The sequence below is a fragment of the Tasmannia lanceolata genome, unplaced genomic scaffold (assembly GCF_043159265.1).
Source record: "Tasmannia lanceolata isolate RefF3 unplaced genomic scaffold, GAP_Taslan_0.1 ptg000023l, whole genome shotgun sequence".
NCBI classification, from domain to species: Eukaryota; Viridiplantae; Streptophyta; class Magnoliopsida; order Canellales; family Winteraceae; genus Tasmannia; species Tasmannia lanceolata.
Genome location: NW_027518700.1, coordinates 12,776,794 through 12,788,366, shown reverse-complemented (window position 1 = coordinate 12,788,366; position 11,573 = coordinate 12,776,794). Strand labels below are relative to the sequence as shown.

At 37.2% G+C, this 11,573-nt stretch overlaps 1 protein-coding gene across 3 annotated transcripts; it reads left to right on the top strand.

Moving 5' to 3' along the window:
• The first annotated feature begins 4,374 nt into the window (after positions 1-4,374).
• LOC143856386 (putative membrane protein At1g16860) lies at positions 4,375-11,115 on the top strand. Of its 3 annotated transcripts, XM_077366591.1 has the most exons (7): positions 4,375-4,587; positions 4,719-4,783; positions 7,033-7,878; positions 8,002-8,107; positions 8,520-8,675; positions 9,826-10,037; positions 10,667-11,115. In XM_077366591.1, the coding sequence occupies exons 3-7, from the start codon at positions 7,229-7,231 to the stop codon at positions 10,857-10,859; spliced, it is 1,317 nt and encodes a 438-aa protein (XP_077222706.1). In that variant the 5' UTR covers positions 4,375-4,587; positions 4,719-4,783; positions 7,033-7,228; the 3' UTR covers positions 10,860-11,115. The 3 variants fall into 3 exon arrangements, with proteins under 3 accessions (XP_077222706.1, XP_077222704.1, XP_077222705.1); XM_077366589.1 differs by having other exon boundaries at positions 7,033-8,107; XM_077366590.1 differs by lacking the exon at positions 4,719-4,783 and having other exon boundaries at positions 7,033-8,107.
• Positions 11,116-11,573: the final 458 nt, after the last annotated feature.

Below are 11,573 nucleotides of genomic sequence, written 5' to 3'. Positions count from 1 at the left end.
AAGTGCAAAAATCACCATGGAAATTAATAACCATATCTTAAGGCCAATTTTACTTTCGTCTTTATTCTCCAAACAAAATCCCATTTTGAAAGTGTTTTCCAAAAAGAAAAGCCAAGCTGAATTTGTGCAATTAATAAACATGTAGTGCCAATATCAGTAGCCTTACATGTATAGAATACTGATATTCGCGCTACCGCATTTTGATAATGAGTGAACTCACTATTTAACCATCTGTAAAAAGGCTATCAGATTCCCAAAAATGCTCTAAACAGCCAATTAAAAGAGAAAAGACAAGGTGAGTTGACCCCGTTATCAAAACATGGTAGTGCATATATTAGTAGCATACGGCTTTCCATATTCTCACTTTTGCTAGGAACTTTGGCTAAATGGGATTTCACGTCTGTTGCATGAGAGAGTGCTAGTCTAGGAGTGGCTCCTCTACTTCGGGAGTCGAGGTAGATCCTGTCTATACAGACCAACGACTTTTATCTCAAAATGTACATAATTCATGAACAAAAACCCAATCTCTCTTCAATCGTTTCTCCATTGGGCCCTTTCTATCTATCTAGGAATCTATCAGCCATCTAGTAGGCCCTCTACTATTATTGGTTGATACTAGCCTTCTGAATAAACCAAACCTTGAAACTGATACTGATAGAATTGAGTAGGCGTTGGCTAGCCTCAATATCTACTATTCACTCCAATCTTTCTAACGGGTTAGCCCGTTCAATCTATTCCCTCCTTCTCCCTGGCTCAATCGATTCAGTCTAGCCTGCTAGGGCCCTCATTCCCTGTTGGATAATGCTACACTCACCAAAGAGGTTCTCATCGACGTTCATGACAAAACAATGGCACACAGAGCCACTTTTCGACAGATTTTGTCTTATTCAGTTAATTCAACTCAGGTGACTGCTCTCTCATGCAACAACCAGTTGTGAAATGCTTTTTTGCGAAAGTCCCTAGCAAAACCCCTTATAATATTAGGAATGATAGATGCAAGGTCGCCCTTGCATAGAGAGTGGGAAAAAGGCTCTTGATTGGATCCATGTCATTAATTGCTACCGAATTTACTTACTCATCCAATTTTAAAATGGTTACTGAAAATGACGTGATCCAATCAAGACCCCTTTCCAGCTCTTTATCTAAGGGCGCCCTTGCATCTATCATTCCTCTTATAATATATACTAAACATATTTATTTCCTTTGTCATTTGTTTTGATTCCAGGAAAATTTTATTAGAAATTTTTTACTAGAGTCTTTTCTATGGTGATTTTTTTAAACCTTGTCCATAGCAGAGGGGCCCATCATTTTACAACCCTTTTTTTTATTATTGGTAAGCTGGGGTTTGGAGGGGACCCCTACCGGTTTATTAGAATGAGAAAGATAATACAACCAGCATACAATTCACTAACCCTATCACAAGAATAGGGATACGGACCATCATTTTACAACCCATGTTTTCGTAAGGTGAGGCCCATCATTTTAGACCTATGCATAACATAGGTGGAGGCCACCATTTTACACCTAGGGCTAACCATCTATACCTCAACCCATGCATATAGTGGGGTGTACCTTTTTACACCCATGAGTGGGCCCACAATCTCCATCCAAATCCATGCATAGAGTGAGACCCACCATTTTACTCTATTGTTTGATAAGATGGTTCCCACCAACTCCACTGAAACCCGTGCATTGGGTGGGACCCACCATTTAACTTCATGTTTTGATGGGGCGAGTCCCACGGTCTCCTGCAGATTTGAAACGGTAAAAATGGCACTAGTTTATGGAAGTATTTTTGAGGAAGAGTGCAACCTATCATGGCAGAAAGTGCGACAGAAAACTTGGGCAAGGTGTTCCTAAAGACCCCAGTATACTCTTGTCAAGTTAGTCGATTTTGTAACTCATAGGCATTGAGCAGCTAGATTCCTTAGGTTTAGAGTTCCTCTTTCCCGAGTTATTGTTCTCCCTTCCTCTTGCATTTTTGAGTTAGGGATGGCATATTGTGCTCATGCATGTATCTCTTTTCACTTTATCAAATAAACCGGCAACGTCCCGGCCAAAACCCAGGTTACCCCCACAACCTACCAAGTGGACAATTCTAGGCCATCACAAGTCTTACCTATTGCTCTTCATCTCACCCTCATCAGATAATTGATTCTAAGCTGTTTGATCAAGGATGATGAACAAGGCGTCCTAAACATGTCTTTAACTCCTCCATTTTTTTTTCATGCCTCAATCTTACAAAAGAGATCTCCCTTTTGCATCAAACCTGGACCTACTTGGTCGCCCTAAGATGGCTCATCACACAAACAGTCTCCAATCACAAGCATGATCATTTTGCTAGTCAGTCTCTTTATATTTTTTATTTTTTATTTTGTCAATGGGAATTATACTGGCTGCTAATATCTGCAATACCATGTGTTGATAACGAGACAAACTCACACTGTATTTTTCTTTTTAATTGGCTCCCGAGCATAGTTAGCAAAACATGATTCGGCAAAAAAAGGGGACGGCAAAAATTCGAGTTTAATACTGTATTGGTTAAAAAAAAAATGCAGTAAAAAAAAACTGAAACACGAGAAAATGAGTTTAGAATTTTGTTATTTCCAAAATATGGTGGGATAAAATTCAACCGTTGGCCCAAAAAATGTGTTTAAAACGTATAAAACACATTTTAAACTTGTTTAAAAGGTTAAACTAAAAAAAATAGAGTTTTATTTGTTGTAAAAGTTTCAAACGGAGTTTCAAACGGCACACCAATAAAAAAGTGTCGTTTTAGGGATTTTTTCTTATTAGTCCCTATATGGCAAAATAATTGCTTAATAGTCCCTGAGAAAAGCATATTATTTAAGTAGTTCTACTTTTAGAAAATGTTTGCTAAAAGGACCCTATAACTCACAAAATTCAATTTTCTCCGTTAAAAATTTTAAAATGGCAAATTTACCCCCCAACCCTTTTAATCCTTTTTGGCGTATTTTGATTCCCATTCAAATATTTTCAGAAGCAAAATAGGGAATAAGCGAAAATAGTATCTCTTCCAATACTCTCCTAAAAAATACCTCAACAAAAAAATCATTTTAGAAATTTTCCGAAAAATTTCCTTTGTTTGCAAAGAAAATATCAAACCTACTAGACAATGAAATTCTTTTTTTTTCGTGGAATACTTTTTCCAATGGAAAATCTTAGAGAATGACGAGCAAAAGGAGGTGAGTATCATTGCTCTTCACATTTATATATATTCCAAGGAAAATTCCAAATCTACTATACCTTGAAGTCCTTTTTTTTTTTCATGGAATACTTTTTTCAATGGAAAATTTCTTTCTCTAGATCCAATTGGCCACAAAAGGACTTCAATTTTAGGGGATAAAAACTAAAAAGGTGGGGACGGGGGATATCATTTCCTTTTCGTCCTAGTCTAAATTTAGAATTTTGTTGCCATGAAAGGTACAAGGAAACTGAGTCTATAAACTAAATTTGCTAGTAGATAAATTAGGTTTAGTGGTATGTATAGAAAAGAAAAATCTTGTTAAGGCCTTGTTTGGATACGCGGGTTTTAGAATCTTGGATTTCCTTAAAATTCTGGATGGGAGATGAGACAAGAAGGAGATCGCCGTCATTTTCTAATTTCTCACCCTTCTTTCCGTCAAGTGAGAGAGTACCAGATCGTCCTGTCTTTTCAGGTTTTAGAAATTTCAGGATGGCGGAGAGGAATTTAAAACCTGGATTTATTAAAGTACAGGATAATGGATTGTAAAATCCAGAATTTTACACCACTTTCAAACTAAAACTTGAATTCTAAGATCCACGTATCCTAGTAACAATTCTCATAAAGCTATCAGTTACGAAGCAGGGAAATTTAATAAATAAGGTGTCATTAACAAAATAAGGAAGTGGAGCCATCATTTGAAGAAAAAAAGGCAATTTATATAAGGTCGAAGAATGAAATTTGCTATGATTAGGGATAGTTTGGTCATTTTCTAATCAAGTTTCCACTTAATAATAAGGGATTTGCTAGAGACCATCGCATTTCACGGCTGGCTATTGCATGTGAGAGCAGCCAGCTCAGACAAATTACGTGAATAAGACAAAATCTGCTTAAAAGTCAGCCTGTGTGGCTGCTCTCACATGCAACACAGCCAGCAGCGAAATGCCTTTCCGCGATGGTCTCTAGCAAATCCCCAATTATAAATGTATAATTCCTTAGCCAAAAGGGTATTTTTAGTCATCTTAAAAGAATATTTACCGAGGGTAGAAAATTAAGTAAGGGAGGATATAGAGAAGATTTTTTCATCTTTCGGTAATAGCAAAAGAGAAGACATGTAAGGCAGGAATTTTTTTTTCCTTATTTTGATGTGAGGGTAATTTGGTAATCATAGGGGAAAGAGTGTGGAAAATGAAGAGAGAAAGAGGTGGAATGTGTTTTTCACTTTTTTATTTTTATTTTTTCATTCATTCTTGTGGAGGTTTTGCAGGGAGAAGCTCTTTGGCCATGGCAATCGATCTTAGCTAATTGCCATTTTTTTGCCTTGCTTTGATAAGCCATGTTTCCAAATTTACAGTTTTCACGACTTTCTTTTTCTTCTAAAGGTATGGAAATATTTCCTTCTTTTTTTTCCTCTCTACTTTCTTTCCTTTGGGCTTTGAATCTAGGGTTAGGGTTTTAGATCTTTCTCGGTCTGCTTGTTTTAGATCTCTCTCATTTTGCTTTCTTTACACAGGAACTCGAATGAGGATGTGTTCTGTGTGATTTGCTCTGTTTTCAGGTTCTGAATGCTAAAAAATGGTAGGGTTTCTGCTGATTCTTAGTGTAATAATGGGTTTTGTGTACTTTTCATTTTACTTGTTTTCGACCTAAATGGGAATATGGGTATTTTTTGTGTCGTGATTTGGGTCTTGGGTTCTGTTTTTCTGAATCTATATGTTGAAAATGGTAGGGTTTCATTAGTATTTTCCTAAAATATAGGATTTTTTTGTTTGTTTGTTTTATCTGTAGATGTGAATTTTATTTTGGTTTCTGGTTTTCGGATTCGGAATGTTGGAAATGGTAACTTTTCTGTGAGTTAACATGTTCTCTGGTATTACTAATCTTTTAAAAATTTTGTGTTTTTGCTTGCTACAATTTTCTGAGTTCTTTTTTGTATAATGATATGGGGATTGGGTTATGGTTTTGGAATTCTGGATGTTAAAAATGGTGGGATCTCTGTGAATTGCTTTCTAATGTTTGTGATCTTTCATATTTTTCTTGGTTTTACTTTAAGTGGGATCCTTTGTTGCTTTCGTTTTGGGTGTTAGCTTAAACCCTTTTTGTTTAAGATTATAACAACCGATTGTGAGTGCGAAACTGATTAGTGGAGTCAAATTTATCTTGAATTTGAGTCCTATAATTGGTTGGCACTCACAATTGGTTGTTATAATCTTAAGGCCGTGTTCGTTTAAGATTATGACAGCCGATTGTGACTGCTAAACCGATTACTGGACTCGTATTTAAACGTAATTTTGAGTCCAATAATCGGTTTGGCACTCATAATCGGCTGTCGTAATCTTAAGGCCCAGTTCGTTTAAGATTCTGACAACCGATTGTGAGTTCCAAACCGATTATTGTACGTTTGTACTCAAATTCAAACGTAATTTTGAGTCCAACAACCAGTTTGGGACCCCCACTATCGGTTGCCATAATCTTAAACGTACAGGGCCTCAACGTACAGGGCCTTAAGATCACGACAACTGATTGTGAGTGCCAAACCTATTATTGGACTCAAAATTACGTTTAAATTTGAGTCTAATAATCGGTTTAGCACTTACAATCAGTTGTCATATTCTTAAACGAACAAGGCATAAACGAACACGGCCTTACAGTTCCTGGACCCCGGATGCTGGAAATGGTTGGGATGTTTTAAAGGGTTTCTGACATTTCACCTTTTTTGTGTTCTTGTTGGAAATGATATTGTGAGTTGTTCTTATTTAATCTTGGTTACCATGTTTTGAATCCCATGCATTCCAAATGGTAGGGCTTGTGCAAATTTGCATGTTTTGTAAGGTTCAGATCTTATCATCTTGTTTTTTTAGCTCAAAATGGGATCTTGTATTGGTTTTTGCTTCTGCATTTGGAGTCCGGATAACTATTTGTGATCCCAGATGTTTATTATTGTGTGTATGTCTGCGCGCTCCTGCACTGGCCTTCGGGTTTTTAGTCCTGCATTTTTGCTCATTTATACTGGGAATCAGATCTTGGGTTCGTTATTTTCTTGGTTTGGAGACCGGATTCTGTTTTTTGTATTTCATATATGAAAACATGAACGTTCTTTCAAAGTGTTACTCCATCTATGCTCTTTATTTTCCTTCTTTATGATGTAACTAGAATTTGTTTATCTTTCATTTCATTAGTCAGAATTCGGATTCTGATTTTCAGTGCGATTTTTAATTTGAAATGTTTAGGTATTTTGATTATTTTTCTATTTTTGCACTAGATGATACTTGCTTTCCTTTCTTTTTTTCCTTTTCCTCTTTTCTTTGTAGTTGTAACTATTCACTAGTTTCTTATCTGTTATCTCTTGTTGGAGTGGCTGAAGCTGTGCAATTGGAATTTTTATTTAGAGAATGAACGAATGAACTTTGTGTATGAACATATTGTGCTTGTACATCCAAACTGGTTCCTGAGAAACTGACATGATTTTACATGGAAAAGTTGGGATTATCTGGCTGTGAACATAATGTGCTTGTAATTTAGTTGAATGCCAGGAATTCCATTGCTGTAAAACTCTGCGATCTCTGTGTGTATAGTTGTTTCTATAAGATTGATGTGCTTAAAGAATTATTATGGTGGAGATTTGACTCATCCTAGAAGCTCAGCTGTTTGAAACAATACGCCACTACCCCTTTTGCTATTCAAAAAAAAATAAAAATTGCCACTGCCCTTGTTCTTTAAGCATCATATGGTTAAAGTCTCTTAATTTTGAATTTTGATGGATATTTGTGGTCATTTATCTTGCCCATGTAAATGTCATCTGATGAATTCATGCATTTTGGTTTCAGAATGTCTTTGAATACCACATCAAGGCGCTGTGATTTTGTTGCAGTTTCGACCTCGTCATGTTGATGCCATTGGATATAGATCCTATACCCTAATTTTGGTGCTCCTGGGTCATAGTTGTAGCAATTGGGTTCATCAGGGAAGTTACTGGCAGTATTTAGTGTGCTGATTTTCGTCGGATCTTTTTATTTAGCATTGATGGGTTCCAGATTCCCATCCCACCAGCTCAGCAATGGCCTTTACGTTTCAGGGCGGCCTGAGCAGGCAAAGGAGAGGCCTCCAACCATGAGCTCCACAGCTATGCCATATACGGGTGGAGATATCAAAAAATCTGGGGAACTTGGAAAAATGTTTGATATTCCTGTTGAAAGCTCCAAGTCAAGGAAATCTGGACCTATAGCTAATGCTCCTTCAAGGACTGGCTCATTCGGAGGTGCCGCTTCACACTCAGGACCAATCATGCCTAATGCTGCGGCCCGGGCTAATTCTGCTTCGATGGTCACCGGAGGATCAAATAGACAGAAATCTAATTCGGGCCCACTTAATAAACATGGGGATTCAGTTAAAAAGTCATCTGGACCTCAATCTGGAGGGGTCACCCCAGTTGTTCGTCAGAATTCAGGACCTCTCCCACCAGTGCTCCCTGCCACGGGGCTCATTACATCTGGGCCTATTTCTTCGGGGCCACTCAATTCATCTGGTGCCCCTCGGAAAGTATCTGGTCCATTGAACTCTCTTGGGTCTCTCAAGCTACATAGTGCTTCTATTGCTCACAATTCGGCCGTCACAAATCTCAGCCAGGAGGATGACTATTCCTTCAAGAGGAGCTTCCCAACGCCAATCTTTTGGTCGGTAATTCTGTTGTTTGTTATGGGATTCATTGCTGGTGGTTTCATACTCGGAGCTGTCCACAATGCCATTCTTCTCATTGTTGTCGTGGTTCTGTTTGGGGCTGTGGCTACACTTTTCAGTTGGAATACTTGTCGGGGAAGGAGAGCTATCACAGGTTTCATTGACCGTTATCCAGATGCCGAGCTTAGGACTGCTAAAGACGGGCAATATGTTAAAGTTTCTGGGGTATGTAGCCTCTTGACGAATATGGCAGGCATTTCTAGATATTTAATCTTTAGTACATCAGAAGGCCCTTTTAGTGGGGTGGGCCTGTTCAATTCTCTGTGTTTCGATGCTAACACTACTTTGCGGATTAAGATGGTAGATAGTTTATGATTTTATATAGCATGTGCTGATCCGTTGTATTTCTTCTTGAACTTCTGTTTTTATATAATAATTTCTGTTTTTATATTATATCATATCTTTTTTGCAATAATATTGTGTTATTTGTGTAATTTTTAGTTCAATAGTTTAAATGTCTTCCTGGTTAATATGCACCGAAAAATGCTCTTCTTTGGTTTTAAATATTAGTTTACATGTGCTTCACTTCTAGTGATTAATGCCATTCATCATGTGACATGGATTTAATTCCTTACAGGTAGTTACATGTGGAAATATACCCCTTGAGTCCTCCTTTCAAAAGGTTTCTAGATGCGTGTACACATCTACAAGTTTATATGAATACAGGGGATGGGATTCAAAGGCTGCCAATGCCACTCATCGCCGTTTTACTTGGGGACTCCGATCTTTAGAGGTGGGTCAGCTAAATTACCATTTCAGTAAGGTTTAACATGTTTTAACACTGGTTTTCACTTTTCTTTGAGACTGTAAAAGAATTTATTAGAGAAGCCCACAAAAAGAATATTTGTTTAGTGTGGCTCATCCTTTGATGTGTTGCAAAACATTTAGCCAACACTACACTGGCTGGTTTGCTAGATTGGTTTAGAATTAGGTATTTTTATGTGATAATGTATGTGGAATTTTTGTTTGGGTTTGTCTGTAACAGAAGTGGAAACATATAGTGCATGACGACTCCATTAATTTCACCTTACTTGTTGTCACCTAAGAAGCATAGGTACTCTCCGGAGGCCCACGCACCCGTGTCGGGTGCGTATCGGGTGCTAGTGCTCTTGGGTAGGGTGCATACCGGATACGCACCCAAACATCAAACAAAACTAAAATCCAGTTTGGGGGTTTGGGTACGTATCGGGTGCACTTGGGTGCGCACCGAGTTCGAATTAAATCCAAAATTACCGATTTAAAATAGAGGGGCTGTCCCAATTAACAAAAATGGGGGCGAATATATCAAAATATCTATAATATATATATATATATATATATATATATATATATATATATATATATATCCCTTAATTAAATACCTAACTTAGAAGTAATATTAGATTTTGGTGAAGTAATACTACATTTTGGTGATGTTATTGTTATTTGATTGTTCTCCAATTAAATTGTTTGAATTCTGTAACAAAATATTTAATTTTTTAATTTTTATAAATATATAATAAAATATAAAAATATATTATATTCAACGTACCCGTATCCTTTTTTTTTTTTTTAAAATCACGTATCCATGTACCTGTATCGTGTCGTACCCGCACCCCGTACCTGTATTTGTGCTTCTTGGTTGTCACTGCTTATAGGGGGTTTTTTTTTTTTAACAGAGTGAATACTTCATAAGTTGTCAATTTCAATTATATATATCAGTTCAGCTTATGGTGAAAAGGGGTCCTATGTCCTTTTATAGGTTTGATACTTTTGTAAACGGTGAAGAGGACATTTTGCTCTTGTGCATTCTTTGAAGAAAGTTTATCTGCCTTGATTGTTTTATAGGTTTTCATGCCTTTGATTGGACAGTCATTTTACATTCAGATTTTGGATTGTGGCAGAGGCATGTGGTCGACTTCTACATCTCTGATTTCCAGTCTGGATTGAGAGCATTGGTTAAAACAGGCAATGGTGCAAGGGTGACTCCATACGTTGACGAGTCTATTGTTGTTGACATCAATCAGAACAATAGAGACTTGTCTCCCGAATTTATCAGGTGGTTGGGGGAGAGGAACCTTTCAAGTGATGATCGTGTAATGCGGATGAAAGAAGGGTAATCCGAACTCCTTTAAGAATATCTATACTAGATCCTCAACTTCTTATATGATTCTATGTCTTTAAAGAATTTTGATGGTGGCATAGGATTTGCAAGCTGTTATGTCTCCTATTTGTTGACCTCTGACTATTTGAGTTTTTCCAACAAATCAACTCTTACCTACAAGTTTTCCGATCTTGAAACTTCCATTTTATTCGTAATGTTGTGGTTGCCCTATAATATTTTGAGGCTGATTTACCGGTGTTTCCAAACTTTTGACTTGCAAATATTACCATTTAAGATATTCAGCATAATTTTCTGAGCTGTGATAATTTCTCTGACAATTTTACATTACCATTAACAGTTAGATAAAAAGGAGAACGAAAAATTACCTCGTCATTTGTTTTTTTAAAGAACCTGTCTGGTAGTGATATGGGACCACTCATCAACCTTGTTTGTTTGCTTCATTTGTAGTCAATACTTATCTTTCTTTTTGAATGGTATAGTCTATGCTTATCTAAAGCTGGGAATTAGAAAGTGTGCATTTTCACCTGTTTATAGGATAACGCAATAAACATTTTTGTTGCGGATTTTGCTGATGGGTATTTCTATTGACTAGGTTTCTTGTTTCCCCCCCCTCTCTCTAGGTACATTAAAGAAGGGAGCACTGTTAGTGTAATGGGAGTTGTCCAGAGGAATGAAAACATTCTAATGATCGTACCTCCCCCTGAACCTTTCTCCACGGGATGCCAATGGGCTAAGTGTATCCTTCCAGCTAATCTTGAAGGGATTATTTTAAGATGCGAAGACGCTTCGAAGATGGACGTCATACCAGTGTAGGTACTTGTGTTGTAAGTATGGGCGGTTTGCGAATTTAGAATTTATTTGTTGGGTTGATGATAATGGGGGTTAAGTTGGAGGTGGTGTCTTTTACTTGGGTGTATAGCTTTCTGTGTTTTCTTTTTTTTCTTTTCAAATTTTAAGGTTTGAAAGCTTTTGTAACGAGGATGGCTTGATTGTTATAGTGGAGGGGATCTTTTTGTGTTTGAAGAGAAGTGGGGGTTGGGTTTATGTTGAGAAATGTTTTGGGTTGCTCTCTCTCTCTCTCTCTCTCTCTCTCTCTCTCTCTCACACACACACACACACACACACACACACACAGTAAACTGGGTGTTTGTCTGTGTCTTTGTCTGTGTGTGAGTAGAAATCTCTTCAATTTAGTAGAAATATGGGTTGATTAAGCTTTCATCGAGTTTGGGTAAAGTCCACCAAGCTGAGTAAGGTCGAGTCATACAAGAACTTACTAGAATTTTAGCTCAGTTGAGTCAACTCGATCGAGTCCTTGAGTCAGCACATAAATTTATTTCAGTTGTAGTGTCTATAATCCTTATCTTACCCATTAAACAATGTAAGTATATAATGGGGTTTTTGGCTTTCATGAATAAGACTTTTATGCTGAGTTGCCCTGTATTTTGGGTTGCCCTCTATTCTGGGATAGGTTGTTCAAGATATGTTTTATCTCATGTGCTTTTTATCCCTTAAAAGACTCTTCTT